A 16,635-nucleotide genomic window follows, 5' to 3' on the forward strand; every position below is an offset into this window, starting at 1 on the left:
GCCCAAAGCCAAAGTCGTGCGTTTCGACCGTCGTCTTCGAAATGTGCCTCGCGACGTGAACGCGTTCCGTGTTCAGGTTTTCGTCAACGAGGTGAACACGCACCGCGAGCAGGTTCTGGCCCTGGAGAAGTCCGGCTCCCAGCTGCGCTTCGCCAGCCTGAAGCAGGACGTGGTCCTCATCAAGAACCTGCTGCTGAGCGTCCAGGCCCGCTGGGACAAGCTGGTCCAGAGGTCTCTGGACCGCGGCCGGCACCTGGACGAGGCTCGCAAGCGGGCCAAGCAGGTACTCAAACTTTTTCCACTTTGAGGGACTTTTGTATCGTTGACGACAAACATCCACTATATCAAAATTGCGTCGTAGTGATTCGGGAGTCGCTGCGTTCGGAATCATTTGCTCAATGTTATTTTTAAATCGTTCCCTCATCGGTTAAGCGATAGTTTTGGATGCCACAAGATGGGAGCAAAGCACTACTTTTGACTAAATGAAGCGCCGCAATTCATTTCGACGTAGCTCCTCGGCACCAAGATGGCAGTAACGCACTACTTATGTCAAAATGAACATACTCAAATCCCTTTAACATGCAGTCCCCTCCCGTGTTCCAATACTTTTGCTGACTTGAAAAGTGGGGGGCTTCAAACCAAAGGTCCCGAGTTGTTGAAATAATCAAGGCTGCAATTCTGAACTTCTGTCCCATATTGCGCTTTTGATGTGAAACCCAAACCTCTTCAGTATCCAACAAAAACGAGGGAATTCACCTTGCCGGTCCAATACTTTCGGAGGGGACTGCAGGTTGCTTGGCACCAAGGTGCCACAAAATGGTGGCAAAGAAGACTTTTGTCTCAACGATGCTCCTAAATCCACTTCGGTATGACTCCTTGGCACCCGGATGCCACGGGACGGCAGCAAAGCGCTACTTGTGTCTATGTGAAACCCCTCACCTCACTTGAACACGGTTCCTTACCCTGGTGGTATGCAGTAAGATGGCACCAAAATCCCATTTGGATTGCTTTGGCCTGAGCACAGAAACAGCCAAAAGGTAAGACGAGAGGTGTCCCGTCCCCCGGAAGTCTGAAGGCTTAACTGTGCAGATTTGTAAATGGAAAATATCAATTGAATTGTTTTCATTAAACTTAATAAAATTCAAATAAAAATCTTGTAATATTCATCTTTTAAACAACACTTTATTTTAATAATAATAATAAAAAAAAAAAAAAAGAAATACTTGATGGTCGTGACGGTTTTCAGTTCCACGAGGCCTGGAGGAAGCTGAGCGACTGGCTGGAGGAGGCCGAGAACCGACTGGACTCGGAGCTGGAGATCCCCAACGAGCCGGACAAGATCAAAGTCCAGCTGAGCAAACACAAGGTAAGATGAGAATCCTCCCGGCGCCGAGCTCCGGCTCCTCACGTCCTGCCGGCCTTCGCTCTTGCAGGAGTTCCAGAAGGCGCTGGGCTCCAAGCAGCCGGTCTACGACACCACGGTGAGGTCGGGCCGGGCCATGCGCGACAAAGCTCAGCTGCCGGCCGACGCCCAGAAGCTGGACCACCTGGTGGGCGAAGTCCGCGACAAGTGGGACACCGTCTGCGGGAAGAGCGTGGAGAGGTAAAGAGAGATTTGGGTTCAACCGCGGGGTTTTCATCTGATCCAGAGTCATTTTTGCTATTTTCTTGACCTCACCTATGAACAATTCATTAGAACGTCAGAATAATCTTTTTGTTCATTGATCTCATAAAAGAATTGTTCAAGTTCCAATCCAAAACAAGCCCCGATTTCAAGCAGCCCGATTCGATGCGCTGTGTCCTCGGCCAGGCAACACAAGCTGGAGGAGGCCCTGCTCTTCTCGGGTCAGTTCGCCGAGGCCCTCCAGGCCCTGGTGGACTGGCTGTACCGCGTGGAGCCGCAGCTGGCTGAAGATTTGCCCGTGCACGGCGACCTGGACCTGGTCTCCAACCTCATGGACTCCCATAAGGTGCCAACGTTGTTCCTTCAAGCGGTGGCAGTCCGAGCTCGAACGGCACCCTGTGTGGCCTCGCGTGCCGGATTGCGCCGCTGCCTTTAAGTTCCTTTCGTGTCCCTTTAACACCCGGCAATACCACCTGCTGTCCGAAATACGCTCCAGGCCTTCCAGAAGGAGATGGGCAAGAGGACGGGCAGCGTTCAGGCCCTGAAGCGCTCGGCCCGAGACCTGATGGAGACGGGTCGCGACGACACGGCGTGGGTCAGAGTTCAGCTGCAGGAGCTGAGCAACCGCTGGGAGACGGTGTGCGCGCTGTCCGTCACCAAGCAGACGCGACTGCAGCAGGCGCTCAAGCAGGTACGGAGAACGCAAGTACGCGTCAACATCCGCCTGTCCGTTCACACGCTGATATTTCAGCGGCCCCCCGCCAATTGCAAAAATCTGCGGACCATTGGCGGCCGTTATAATTGCATTGGAAAAGAAACCTCAAAATATATAGAGATTTGGAAACCCAAACATTCTCAAGTGAGCCGGGATAAACCGCCAACAAGTGTTTTTTCAGGGTTGCGCCCCCCCCCCCCAAAAAAAAAAAGAAATTGGAAAAAAAAAAAGCTAAACCCATCTGCATGACATGAACAGAAGCGGAATGAAAACCTCCGATGGAAATAGTGTGCAGGTGATGTAAATGATGTCATCCAAAGTGCAGAAAACGGTGGGCTCTCTTTGATGATGCGATGCCTTTTGCGACGCTTGTAAGGATGTGAGGTTTTGCACGTAAGAGTTCAGATGTTGCAACACTTTTGAAAATATGCATCCAAATCAAATATAACTTTTTAATTTAAAAAAATTGCAACACTCCCGCAGCGCCTCCGCTGTGACTTTACACCGAACTGCAACCGTGCTTGTGTTGGCCACGAATTGTTTCATACCGCCAGTCCGCTAGTGTACATTCACATAATGGAATAATCTTATCATCGTGTTTTTCCATCCACATGCGCACATAACAAAGTGAAATGACTGATCTCCGTGATACCAACAAGTGCGATTTTGCTGCGCGGCAGGCCGAAGAGTTCCGCACGGCGGTGCAGATGCTGCTGGAGTGGCTGTCGGAGGCCGAGCAGAGCCTTCGCTTCCGCGGCGTCCTTCCGGAGGAGGCGGAGACCCTGCAGGCGCTGCTGCGCACCCACCGCCAATTCATGGGCACCGTGGAAGAGAAGAGGGCTGAGGTCAACCGGGCGGCGGGCATGGGCGAGGCCATCCTCGCCCTGTGCCACCCCGACTCCATCACCACCATCAAGCACTGGATCACCATCATCCGGGCGCGCTTCGAGGAGGTGAGCCGGAGAAGGTCTATGTTGTCGAGGTGGTCTACGGCAGCGCTGGTCAACTGGTGGGTCGGGAGGTCATTTGGGGGGGGGGGGCCGCAGACGGGTAGGGTACTTATTGGGGTAATTGTAGGCCGTCTTCGGTTTATGATGGTACCGACTTGGGACATTACGAGGTTACAGGCGGCGTAAGAGTACGTCTTCACGCGGCACAAGAAGGCATGCTCAGTTCGCGCTCGAGTTACTGTGTTTCATTGGATTGTTTTATATCTATGGCTGAGAAATGTTTTTCATAAAATATTTCCTGTAATTATGACTTCATTTTTGTGTTTTGTTGAAATTGGTAACTGCGTTTCAGACCAAATGGCTATAACCTATGGTGTTCCCCAGGGGTCGATCCTGGGACAGCTGCTGTTCAACCTGTACATGCTCTCATTAGGCAACTTTTTTTAATTCAGGTGGCATTTAGGGGTGGGGACACATGGTATTTCTGTTTCATTTAAGATTGTGGGGTCCTTGATAAAATTCCTCCTGTGTAAAGAGAAAAGTTTGAGTCGAACAAGGCGCTCACGCGTGTACGTGCACGTAGGTGTTGACGTGGGCCAAACAGCACGAGCAGCGTCTGGAGGCGGCGCTGACCGAGGTTCTGAACAACGCCAACCTGCTGGAGGAGCTGCTGTCGTGGCTCCAGTGGGCCGAGACCACCCTGGTGCAGAGAGACACTGAGCCCCTCCCTCAGGACATCCCCCAAGTCAAAGGACTCATCACAGAACACCAGGTCATCGCATGTACAATGTGTACAGATATAACCCCCATTATCCTGATCATTATATGCTTTAGTGCGGTTCTCTGTCTAATGGTATGCGAAAGAATCACTGAATTAAGTGTTCAAAGTCTGCACATTGGCTTCAGTTTTTTTTCTCCATCCAATACAGTCCAGTTGTGCCTTAGGTTCAATGCATTATATGAAATGAAACAATTGATCTGAAAGTTTGAGTTACTGTAAATAAGGACATTTAGTCAAATATACGTGCCTAATTCTGATCAATATACAGCAATCCTATGTATGATTCATATAATAATATATTGTAGTCAATCAAAAATGTTGTCCGTGTGTCAGATGTTCATGGAGGAGATGACGAGGAAGCAGCCGGACGTGGACAAAGTCACCAAAAGCTACAAAAGGAAACCCGCCGAGGCTCCCGGCAGCCTGGCGGAGAGGAGAGGAGGCCGTGAGTCGCTGGCCTGCGCCGATCCCACTTTTTTTGTTGAAGTTGTATCGGTGTCATAGTAACACGGGACGGCCGATTGACGAGCGTTCCGATATTATCGATCGCCTTTAGGACGGCACCAGCAGCAGCAGCAACAGCAGCAGCTTCATCATCATCATCAACAGGCCTCGGCGCAGGCGCCAGAGACAAACCCGCGACTCAACCAACTGTGTGCCCGCTGGCAGCAAGTTTGGCTTCTGGCACTGGACCGCCAGCGAAAACTCAACGACGCTCTGGACAGGCTGGAGGAGGTATGCGCCGCCCGCCCAAGATCTCCTTGCCCTTATTTTTCGTTTCCTCATTGCCGCTGTTCACGTGTGCTTGTTCCAGCTGAAAGAGTTTGCCAACTTCGACTTCGACGTGTGGCGTAAGAAGTACATGCGCTGGATGAACCACAAGAAGTCGCGCGTCATGGACTTCTTCCGGCGCATCGACAAGGATCAGGACGGGAAAATCACGCGGCAGGAGTTCATCGACGGCATCCTGGCGTCCAGTGCGTCCATCGCACGTGCACACGCATGCTCCGTTTACTTTATTGAGCATCAACAGTACAGTTCCATACAGTACAAGGACATGAAAAACACTGCCCCCGTTTTTTATTTCACCTCTAAATCGATTTATTTTGTGTCATTTCGATCCAATTTATTAATATGTAGATTCTTCCACGTTAAATTTTCCTCTCCAGAGTTCCCCACCAGCAAGCTGGAGATGACGGCGGTGGCGGACATCTTCGACCGAGACGGCGACGGCTACATCGACTACTACGAGTTTGTGGCCGCCCTGCACCCCAACAAGGACGCCTACAGACCCACCACGGACGCCGACAAGATCGAGGACGAGGTGAGCGAGCGTGCGCGCCGTCCGGCTCATCATCGATGCGTTTGCAATTGTGTATGGACGCCGCGAGGCGAGGCGACGCGGCGCGGCGCGTCACGCCACGTCGCGCCACGCCGCGCCACGCCACGCATCTAGCACGTACACCATCGTGTTACATAAACGAGCGTGTTCGCCGGTTAAATGATTCAATAGGAACGAACCACCTTCGCGTGAGGCTCATCGATGTGGGAGTGTAAATAAAGGCTCAAGGTGTTTTCCTCTCGCGTGATGTCGTGCAGGTGACTCGGCAGGTGGCGCAGTGCAAGTGTGCCAAAAGGTTCCAGGTGGAGCAGATAGGGGAGAACAAATACCGGGTAAGCCCAGCCCACTTTTTACTTCTCGTGTCGGATGCACAGAAATGTTTACTTTGCACTTTTAAACAAGCATCGTCCACCGTGACCGACTGTTGTGTTTGAGCCACTTTGTGAATAAAACCACATTTGTGGTTTTTACCTCAAGGAACCCGTTAACAAGCTAATTTCATTGCGTTGATCAAGTGTGCGTCTCACCTTCATGCGCTCGTCTCTCACGGCATTCGAGCAGAAAGTAATTGTATATACACTGGACCCCCGCTCGTCGCAAGGGGGGATACGGACCGGGCCGGACTAGCCGATAGCAAAAATCTGCAGATGCTTGATGGCCATCAAAATTGCATTGGAATAAATATTGAATAAGTGGGGATAAACCACCAAAACGTATTTTTTTTGGGGGGGGGGGGGGGGAACATGTTTTAAAAATGGGTAAAAAAAAAAAAAGCAAAAAATGTGAATTTCATCCGCAAATAGGTGAATCGGCAAGTATGCGGGGGTCCACTGGTGATTAAATGTACGCATCAAGTCCCTCATCTCATGTTTTCATCTTGTTATATGAGATGAGCTCAAACGTGCGCCTCATGCTCTCACGTCACGCGTTTGTCACATCGCGCTTGTCTGCTCATGTTTGTGAATGTCCAGCAGCCTATTTTCCGGAGCGCAGCGGTGCCTCGACTCACGGGTTTTTCCAGACGCGGGCCGTTTAGCCGTACGACGACATTCGCAGGCAAATATTCTTTATCCTCTGCGAAAAACGACAAATATTACTGCGGTTTACCGAGCGGCCGTGACCGTCTTCTGCGAGGGGCAGTAGAATACGTCGGGATGGAAACTCTTTCATTCTTTACGTTTGATTTAATGATGTAATTTCTTTTTAGAAAGTACAATACTGTTTAGTGCTCTTTTTCTTATTAAAAAGCATTTTTATTGTTTCACGAGGGGCTTAAAATTTGCATTCGTTTCAATGGGGAAAGATGATTCGCGATACGAGCGTGGTCACGAACAAATTGAACTCGTAAGTCAAGGCGTCACTGTACATGAAAAGTCTTCGCGGGCTTTTTGTTGTTGAGTTGTTGGGATCGTCATCTTTCTTTGTTTGTCTTTTGTGTTTGTGTGCGCCGCCGCCTGTGCCGGATTTTTTGTAGTTCTTCCTCGGAAACCAGGTAACGTCACGTCGCGTCGCGTCTCGTGCTGTCGTTGGGACGCCTGAATTTTGCTTCCTCACAATCACAAGCTTGCCATCTTAGTCGTTGGCCGAGCATATTAAAACTCACGAGGAATCTGTCTCCGGTCGCTGGAGTCACTCTGCAGTCGTATTAGAGAAACGGAAAAAAAGACACTCTAAATAGGATTGTTTTAAATTGGCAAAAGCAGCAACAGAATCAATTCTCATGGGAAGCAGGTTTCAGCGTCCTTGTGTTGCGAGTGATAATCCCCCTCGAGTGTTTTCTGTGCTTTGGACTGACGCTGGTGAAGAAATCGGGCTGCCGAAGCCAAGAACTTTCTTCTTCTTCTTCTGTGGTGGCCTCTCTGCACTAAAACCGGCTTGCCTCAAGTCTGGTGTGTGTGTGTGTGCGTGCGCGTGCGTGCGTGTCTTTTCTTATTTCAAATTGTACAAACAATTGCACCTTACAAGATATCACACTGATTTTAAGTATTTTGTTCATTTAAAAAAATCAAATCTGTCACATTTTTATTTGAAATTGTAAAAACATGTCAATGCTAAACGATACCATCCTTATTTTAAATATTTTGGTCATGTAAAAAAAAGACAAAATCCAGAATTTCAACTATTTTTAAGATCTAAACGGTACAAACAATTTCAAATACAATATTTTTATTTGAAACTATCAATCCATTAGAATGTTACACGATATCACACTTATTTTAAGTTTTATTCATGTAGAAAAATGTTCACTTTTTTTGGGTTTAAAATTGTAAATACGTTTCAATTTTACGAGACATCACACTTTCTTTATTAAATGTAAAAAAAAGTTTAAAATATGTTAATGTTTTATTTAAAATTGTAAATACAATGGCATGTTACACAATGTCGTACTTATTTTAAATATGCTTAGGGTTCATGAAATATTGACACAATTCTTCATTCAATATATCACACTGCTTTTGTTTAGGTGTCAAAAGTGTAATTATGATTAATTTGTGGCATTTATTTGAAATTATAAATTCATTACAATTTTAGACCATTATTCACGTTATTCTTAAAAAAATAGGAACATTTGTCACCTGATTTTATTTTATTGATTTATTCTTTTCAATTTTAAATTGTAAATACATTTCAATGTTACAAGACAGCAATGTCTTTATTTAAATGTTTTAATGTAAAAAAACAAGTTTAATGATTTCAAAGTGTACAAAAGATCACGCAAACGCTTTATATATATATATATATATATATATATATATGTGTGTGTGTGTGTGTGTGTGTGTGTTTAACTGCTGAGTATAATGTTTTATGATGCACAAGGTCAAGTGTTGCCCCCTTTTCCTTGAAACTTCTTCTGCTGGTGGCCCTCAGTGGAAAATGCCATTTGTGATGACGCGCTGGCTTCCAACGGGCGATTGTGGCTGCAAATTGTCTTCCAGCGCATGTTTGCCCGCACGGCTGCTCGCTTTGCTGTTGTGCGAACAATTTAACGGCCTCCCGGTCCTGACGCCTCCTCTTCCTCGGCGCAGTTCGGCGACTCGCAGCAGCTCCGCCTGGTGCGCATCTTGCGCAGCACTGTCATGGTGCGGGTGGGCGGCGGCTGGATGGCTCTGGACGAGTTCCTGGTCAAGAACGATCCGTGTCGAGGTGAGTCCCCCCCAAAAAACCAAATCCGCGATAGTCGGGAACCGCAGCAGGTAACGGCAAAAACAGCTGTCTGTTCATTTTAGTTGTTTCTGCCAAGCAGCGCAGTTGGGGAAAAAAGCACTCTACGCTAATTGTATAACGAGGACAAGTCAACAAGGATGTAGCTGGATGACTTCATTCGTTCCAGGTCCTCTCAGAATAGGATGCGTGCAATCGAATGCGAAAATCTGAATTCCGTATTCTTAATTTCATTGGAATTTGTGAATTGATTGGAATAGCGAATACCTTCTTCCTTGCCCTAATATATATGTATATGTATATGTATATATATATATATATGTATATGTATGTAACTTTTTTTTCATATAAAAAACTGTAACGACTGTAATGAGATGTAAAGAATGAAAGAGTTTGTGCATCACGATGATCCTTGACGTCAAACCCGTCGAACATTTTCGGGCAGGCCCGAAGTCATATGCGAGCAAGGCGGCCTACGAACTCGGCTCAGTTCCACACGTGGGCCAACGGGCCAAAATACCGTGAGGAGCGTTTGACCCAAGTCAGACGGTTTCAATGAAATATCTGCCAGCTTCTGACTTTGAAGAAAGTCGTATAGCCTATGTAAACATCTGTTCTTATAAGTAGACACGATGCACACAAAATATCAGATTTCCCATTTTCCAAACTACAAACGTGAAGCGAACGTTCGGCGTTGTCGCATGTTTTGTGATCATGTGGACCCGACCCGTCTCCCCTCCTTCATACTTTGCAGTATTTGATGACTAGTCAGTACTGCATGATGCATGCTCCTCCCTCTCTTCCTCCTTTTCTCCTTCCCTCCCTCCACTCCTCTTTCTCCCTCCAGTTCAACATCCCGGACTTAAGATCCTTCGCTCCGACTCCAGTAGCTCCATCTCATCCCGTATAGGTTGGACGACTTCTCTCGCTTTTGCGCTCGGGAAGCTCGCAGCCCTTTTTGTTGTCCTTCGTCGGTTTTGCTGGCTGATGTTGCCACGCCTTCGACTCCCGCGTTGCCGTCGGTCCTCCCGCCCCGTCGTGCGTGCGTGCGTCCGTCGCTGTTTTCACATTGTCTCCTGTCTCACGCCAGGCTATTTCTGCTGCCGAGGTATCTACCCTTCCTCCTCTCTCTCTCTCTCTCTCTCTCTCTCTCTCTCTCCCTCCCCCCCTCCCCCTCCCTCCGTCCGTCCGTCCGTCTTGACGCTCGCTCCGCACCCTAATCCACAGCGCTGTGCCTCCGACTGTATATGCAGTATACGTTTGCGCGTGTTGTTTGGAGTTGTGTTCATATGGATGTTTGCGCTGCTCGCTCAAAGGCCTCCCAGGTCTTCACTCTTTTAAACTTGACTTCTTTTACTCTTCAAAATGTTAACTTTTTTTTTTCTTTGAAATGTTTTTGATGTTGTTTGATACCTCTGCCTGCCTGGCTTGCAACATGGCCCCTTTCAGGTTTTCAATGCAGTTAAAATAATAATAATAATAATAATCAAACAACAAGAAACATTGATTGTGTATGTTGAGTTTCTTCCCCCCCCAAAAAAATGTCACTTAGATGCATACAAGCACTGATACACATTCATCGCATAAACACAAGTACCGAGACACAGTAGATGCACCAAAGTACTTCACGTACTGGTACGCACGCCTTACACAGGCCTCACATAAATACAGACAAGTAATAAAAGTGCTCACACAAGCGTCACATAGATACACACAAGTACTCCAAGTATTTGTACGCGCTCTTCAGCCAAGTTAAGATCAGAAGTGCAAGTAAGTAGTGCAACACATTGGTGAGGACACAGAAAAGCTAAGCTAAGCGCTGCTGCTTCCCTGCTGCATCTTGAGCTTCTTCCTGCGCACGTCATTCATTTTCTTCTCTGCACTTTTGATTCTCTTGTAAAGCATTGTGATCATCATCATCATCATCATCATTCATATTGTTGTTGTTGCTGTGATGACAGTTTGTAGCTGATGTAGGCTCGTCGTCGTCCGCACTTTGTTGAGTCACGGAACGCCGCTCGGCGATAACGTGAAACACAGCAGCCCGTTTGATGCTCAAAACAAACTCACTCTTTCAAAACGAGCCCACCCGCCCGAGCACGCGCCGTGCTGATAAACAAGCATCCACTGCTGAGGAAGCGCCGGCACGCTCAATTTATTAATAATTTTAATTGATTGTTATAACTCTACTACTTGCTTACTTTAGCTTATTATAACTTATTTCTTTACTATTTATTATGACTTATTGTTTTACTTTTATCACTATTCATGCACCAGTGCTATCTTTATTTAAATAATTTTTTTTACTATTTAGTATTACAATTTAAATATGTACTATTATCAGTCTTCTACATTATTTTTTTCCAATTTATATAGTTTTTCTATTAGTATTTTTAGTATTATATTTTCTTTTTATCTTTTTTTTTTTTTTTTCTAACAATTGTTTTACCGTTTATTATTTAGTACTTTTTATTCGAGATTATTTTGACTATTTATAATGTCTTTTTTTTCCTGGTATTTGTTATCATTCCTATGATTGATTGTTGGTAAGAGTACTTTATTTCCTATGATGTATTATTTGATCCTGTTATATAGTATGACTGCAATCCTTTTTTCTTTTCTTCTCCTATGACTAACGATGTCCTGAGTGCGTGAGGTTGCGCCGTCCTGCGCCGCCCCCTGCAGGCGTGGCGGCACGTTGACGTTTGCGTCTGGTGTTTTGCTTGCGTTGCAGCTCGGGGGCGCACCAACCTGGAGCTCCGCGAGAGGTTCATCCTCCCCGAGGGGACGCCGCAGGGCGTGTGCGCCTTCCGCTCGCGAGGCCGCCGCTCCAAGCCGGGCTCCCGCAACGCCTCGCCCACCCGCTCCTCGTCCTCGGCCTCGCACAGCGGCGCCTCGGCGCCCGCCACGCCCACCGCGTCGGCGTCGTCCAGGGTAAGTCGCGTAACTATTTCGCCGAAGCCGCGGCACGCGCCTTTTACATTTTGCTCCCGACGCCCCGCCGCATGCCTTTAAGGGGCGTGGCCTAGTAAGTGATGTGACTCCACCTGCGGTTGCCCGTGCACCGCGTGGTTCGTCTGCTCGTTAGCATCCGCTCCGCGCTCCTCGGGAGTGTTGGCTTTTCGCGACGGGCCGCTTGTACCGTTTCATATACGGCTGAAAGTTTTCCTTCCATGTAGCTGGAGTGGTAATGGATCTGAAGCGCACTCATAACTCAAATGTTGGCCCGCAACACAAAGCAAAAAAAATGACACAGCCATGGCTCGTAACTCAAAAAGGACGAATACTGTCAAGCCTTAAAATCTGCTTTGAACATTTAAACATGGTAATTGTACCTCCTGCCGTCTATTGGAAGAGCATTGAATTGCAAAGTTACATTTCATGACGCGTGTTGTTGTGTAAGTGTGAGGTTGTTGGTCGTTAACATCTTTTTTGGTCTTGTCTTGTTTTTGTCTCGTCGTCGTCGTCGTTAATCTACCTTCACGCTTTTCTTTTTTTTCCAATAAAAAAAATATCAAACACTCGAAAATGACTCGCTGGCTGGCCTCCACGTCCGCACGCCATCTTCCTTCCCTCACTACCTCCTGTTCTATTTCCTTCCTTCCTTCTTTCCCGCTTACCTCTTCTTTTTCCCTCGCTATTGTCTTCCTTCCCTCTATTTTCTTTCCTTCTTGTTTTCCTTCATTCTTTTCCCTCGTTATTTGCTTCCTTCCCTTCTGCCGTCTTTCCCTCAGTCGTCGCACACTCACTCTCGTGACTACGCCAAGCCGTGGTTGGCACACAGTAAAAGCGCGGCGGCGAACAAGTGTCCGTGCTGCCCGGGCGTCGGCGTCGGCGACGACGAGGTAACAACGCACGACGCAACAAGACAACCCGCACAAAAACATGATTTCACCCCGGCCGCCTCCCACTCCTGCTGAACTCCAACGCGACAACAGTTCATTGTTAAAACATTTTTGGAACCATTTTGATGATCCATCGTTTGATTCCTTCCCTTGAGAATGAATCATCAATCATTTTTAATATGTCTGCAGCAGTCACTCTCAGACCGTTTGAAGACGGCTAACGATCCGAAAACCATCAACTTTGACACTCATTACACATTTTAAATACGATGAAATGATGATACGATTGATTTGTTTGTGTGTTTAACGTGTTCGTGTTTTCGTTTTAAGTGTCTAACATGACGCAGTAACCGCAACTGGCCTCCTGGTGTCCCCGCAGAATATTTTCTCTTGACTTAAACCGAAGTACCAGTTAAATGTTTATTTTACTATGACCGTTTAACTTCATTATTACGATTTTTCAGGACTATGTTTCTTGTTTCTTCCTGCAGGGGGCGTCGTCAGGCTCCAAGCTGAAGCGTCCGACCTTCCACTCCAGCCGCGGCTCGCTGACGGGAGAGAACGGCGGGTCGACGCACGCCGGCAAACGAAGCGGTGAGACCTCGGCGCCCGTCCGACGTCACGTGACTTCACGCTTCGGTCACAAACTTTTGGAGTTTTGGACTTGTTGGGCCAAAACCTATGAAACGGTCAACTTGACTATGATTTGGAATTAATGAGACTCGACTTAGTCGACTAAAGGTCCTACTAGAACATCTGAAGTTTATTTGGGGTTAATCGGAGGCACTCAGTTGTTAACTTTTTTTTCTTACCTATTTGAAAGATTTCATTTGGTTGTAGCCCATCTCGATGGTAGAAAAGGTGGCATTGGAACAGGGGTGTGTCGACTTTTTCTATCCACTGTATGTGACTCAGGCCGGCCGCACACTGCGCGATGCGGTCGAAGCCGATTGTACCGGACCGTCGCATCAAAATAAGAGTTGCCCCCGCGCGTCGAGCGCCCCGCCGTTTGATGCTGTATTTTGTATGAGATGACGCGCGCGCGTGTGAATATTTGAATGGACTCTAGATGATTCCATTCATTTGAACGTGCCCAGCGAGGTACGGGCCGTTCGCGTACATTTCGACCGCAAGCTTCGCTTTTTCATCCACGTGCGCATTATGAATAAAGTTAAGTATTGCTATAAAGACAATATTTGACGCTTTATATAGGCCAATTATTTGGCTCGGGGCAGCACGGCGGCTCGTTTGCGGAAAAACCCACAAATGTATTTTCAGCGCGAGCCGAACCCCGGCAAAAACAGTCGCCGACCCATCGGGCGCTCGGCGGGCGGCGGCCTTTCAACGCCACCTGTGTCACATTGGGAATTTGCTTTCCTGTCTCCCGGCAGATCCGAAGCGAGCGGGGTCGTCGGCCGGCGCCGCCGCCGGCCGCGCGGGAAGCCGGGCCGGCAGTCGGCGGGGAAGCGACGCGTCCGACGCCTCGGAGCTACAGGACGCGCGCTCCGTCTGCTCCGACGCCTCCGACACGCCGCGGAGGCCCGGCGGCGCCAAGCCCTCCAAGATCCCCACCATCACCAAGAAGTCACCCAGTCCCAAAACACCCGCGCCCAGCAAAAAATAAGACAAGGAAGCAAAAATGTCCTCCATTTTGGATGCCTTGGTGGTAGCCATCTTGTGTCAAGAAAAGTGACCCCAAAAATCCTAGGAAAAAAATGTGGGCTTGCAGCAGCACATGTGGAGCTCTCAGGGGGGCCAGGGCCCACCGCCCACGTGGAGGGAGCGCGCTTGTGGTTTGCAAAAAAAAAAAAATCCCAAAAATGGGAGCATAGCTGAAGGTGCACTTTGTAAGCTTCCTTGCAGTGGCGCAAGAAGCACGATGACAAATATGTCGTGTCAAGAAAAGTGACCCCTCCCACTTTGCCTTCCGCCGCTGCCGTCATCCTTCCCACCAAACACGACGTGCTGCTACAACTACAAAAAAAAAATAAAAAAAATTTGGGCTTGCGGGCCAGCAAATATGCAACGTGACGCAACATGCGGAACGCTCAGGGGAGGCGGGGTCCTCGCCACTGCCGGAACGCCAGCGCAGGGGCGGGTGCCGCGGTTTGGCCTCCCAAAAATGGGGCCGTACGCTACAAGGTGCACTTCTCGCCTTCCATCCTTGGGGTGGCGCCAGTGAGTCATTTTCCCTGTGTTCTGTACAAAACACACTATTCTGGGACAAATTGTCCACCCTAACAGAGGCGGGACGACAGCTGTACATCATCCCGTAATTCAGGGTTGTGAATTTTTACACCTGACACTCATTTCTCTCGCCGTGTAGTGCTGAAACGCCAGGATGGACATGCGAAACTCTCACTTCTTGCCGAGAAAAGATGGCATTTTTCCACCTTTCTCCCCACGAAAGAAACACGGATTTGGCGGGGGGGAGAAGTCAACACGGCAATTTTCTGCCGTAACAGAGGCCGGACGATTCCTCGGACACCAACCCTTATTCCCTGTAATACAACTTTGCCGCTCAGGTGGCGCTAGTGAGTCAGTGCGGGAGGGCGAACTCGGTCTACGTTTTCTTGCCTGTAAAAGACGGCATTCTCCCGCCTTTTTCCACACGTTGCGCACTAAACTCCATCGAATCGAGGGGAAGAAGTCAACAGCCTGCGTGTTCGATTATTCCGCCCTGGCGGGACAGCCGACTTGTTCCTTCGCCCCTGTGTTTCTCCCGCCTGTTACGGAAGATAATCATGTGACTTCTTTTTTCTGTTAATTTACAATCCAACTGATTTTTGGTTGTTTATCTTGAAATATAAAAATGTAATATTTAATTTTGTTGTTGGCAGAAGATGCATTGTACACAGGTGTGTGTTTGCTTAGCGCCCAATCATGTGTGGACTGCATGTTGGTGGGCGGCGACAGTTGCGGATTTTTTCCAGACATTTATAAGAAAAAGACATCTTATGGATTTTTATTTATTTATTGTCGCTCTGTCTCACAAGATGCTGTGTTACCGTGTGAACATGAGCAGGAGCAAAAGGGGCAAGTTGTGTAAAATGAAGCAAAAAAAAACATATTATAAACCTTTTTCTTTTGTTTGTTTTTTTGTATTAAAATGATGCTTGCAGAAAGAAAAAATTCATTTGTGCACAAAGGGTCGATTTTTTTGTGGCTCACAAAAATGTTAAATACACCTTTAGTTGAGGTGGATAATAACGTGCTACATTTACTCAGTTACGTTTATTCGCATTTGAAGCATTTTGGAGACATTTTACTTGTCAAAGTAGTTTTAATACTGCATACCTTTTATTTTGACTCGAGTATATGTAAAGAAGAAACGGTTCTTTTACTCCGTTACAATGATCTAAATACCAAATACCGCTCGCTACTTTTATTGATCAATTACTGCTTATTTTTCAACTATTTTGTGCACGACCTATCGGTTTAGATGACTTCGACTTGTGCCGTTTGCGTCAATCTAACTTAAGCGATAGTGACGTTTAAATCGAGTTCACCTGTCAAATGGCACACGGGAGTCACACAACACCTTCTATTGGTCTTCCCGGGCATGGGTATTAACGCTAGATAAACCGGCCCGGCAAATCACGTGCCTACGCGGCGGCCGTGTTGGGAAGGTCGTCGTTACCATTGAAGGCAACGGCACGCTACTCCTCGTGTTTACATTTAGACAAAGAAAAACAACAGCTTCTATGTATTGTAGTATTTGTCTGGCACCGTCTGTCCAAACGTGGATGTTTCAGCCCACTTCTAACTTGAGAAAACACCTTGCGCTAAGTTGCAGATGTTTTGGATGTGCATATTATTATAAGTAACTGTAAAACATGCATCTCTTGGGGTACGTGATGACAATATCAATTTGCACATTCATATTTAATTTTTTCATTTTACTGATGTTCATGTTCTGATTTAAAAAAAAAAAAAAAAAAAAAAAAAATCTGCAGTTACCATTTACTCAGTACTTGAGTAGTTATTGCACTGTGTACTTTTTACTTGACTGTTACTTTATGACTTTCGTCTTATTTGAGTACAATATTTGGCTACTCTAGGAATAAAATCGCTGACTCGTTTTTTGACAAACACTTGGGTCGGTCTACTGTAGTTTTAATGTTGGTCATGATGGTGGTACTTGGAGGACAAAAGTTTTGTTTTGTTTTTTTCTGAGGCGAGGTGCAAAAAGGTTTGCGAACCACTGATATAGACA

The 16,635-nt window shown here is 47.2% G+C and overlaps 1 protein-coding gene across 14 annotated transcripts in view; it reads left to right on the forward strand.

Annotated features, from left to right (window-relative positions):
• macf1a (microtubule actin crosslinking factor 1a) overlaps positions 1-14,137 on the forward strand; it is a 143,951-nt gene extending 129,814 nt beyond the window's left edge. For 9 of the 14 annotated variants that reach the window (XM_061665101.1, XM_061665103.1, XM_061665105.1 and 6 more), the window contains 19 exons: positions 77-283; positions 1,247-1,366; positions 1,434-1,603; positions 1,811-1,970; positions 2,121-2,315; positions 3,020-3,292; positions 3,873-4,061; positions 4,404-4,515; positions 4,627-4,805; positions 4,885-5,047; positions 5,240-5,394; positions 5,670-5,744; positions 6,887-6,904; positions 8,439-8,556; positions 9,422-9,484; positions 11,309-11,508; positions 12,309-12,419; positions 12,911-13,013; positions 13,811-14,137. In XM_061665101.1, the coding sequence (XP_061521085.1) occupies positions 77-283; positions 1,247-1,366; positions 1,434-1,603; positions 1,811-1,970; positions 2,121-2,315; positions 3,020-3,292; positions 3,873-4,061; positions 4,404-4,515; positions 4,627-4,805; positions 4,885-5,047; positions 5,240-5,394; positions 5,670-5,744; positions 6,887-6,904; positions 8,439-8,556; positions 9,422-9,484; positions 11,309-11,508; positions 12,309-12,419; positions 12,911-13,013; positions 13,811-14,043 (2,844 nt within the window). In that variant the 3' untranslated portion in view covers positions 14,044-14,137. Of the gene's footprint in view, positions 1-76; positions 284-1,246; positions 1,367-1,433; positions 1,604-1,736; positions 1,971-2,120; positions 2,316-3,019; positions 3,293-3,872; positions 4,062-4,403; positions 4,516-4,626; positions 4,806-4,884; positions 5,048-5,239; positions 5,395-5,669; positions 5,745-6,886; positions 6,905-8,438; positions 8,557-9,421; positions 9,485-11,308; positions 11,509-12,308; positions 12,420-12,910; positions 13,014-13,810 lie in introns of those variants that run through there. The other 5 variants (XM_061665099.1, XM_061665096.1, XM_061665095.1 and 2 more) reach the window with 5 other exon arrangements.
• Positions 14,138-16,635: the final 2,498 nt, after the last annotated feature.

Source organism: Phycodurus eques, chromosome 20 (genome assembly GCF_024500275.1).
Source record: "Phycodurus eques isolate BA_2022a chromosome 20, UOR_Pequ_1.1, whole genome shotgun sequence".
Lineage (NCBI taxonomy): Eukaryota > Metazoa > Chordata > Actinopteri > Syngnathiformes > Syngnathidae > Phycodurus > Phycodurus eques.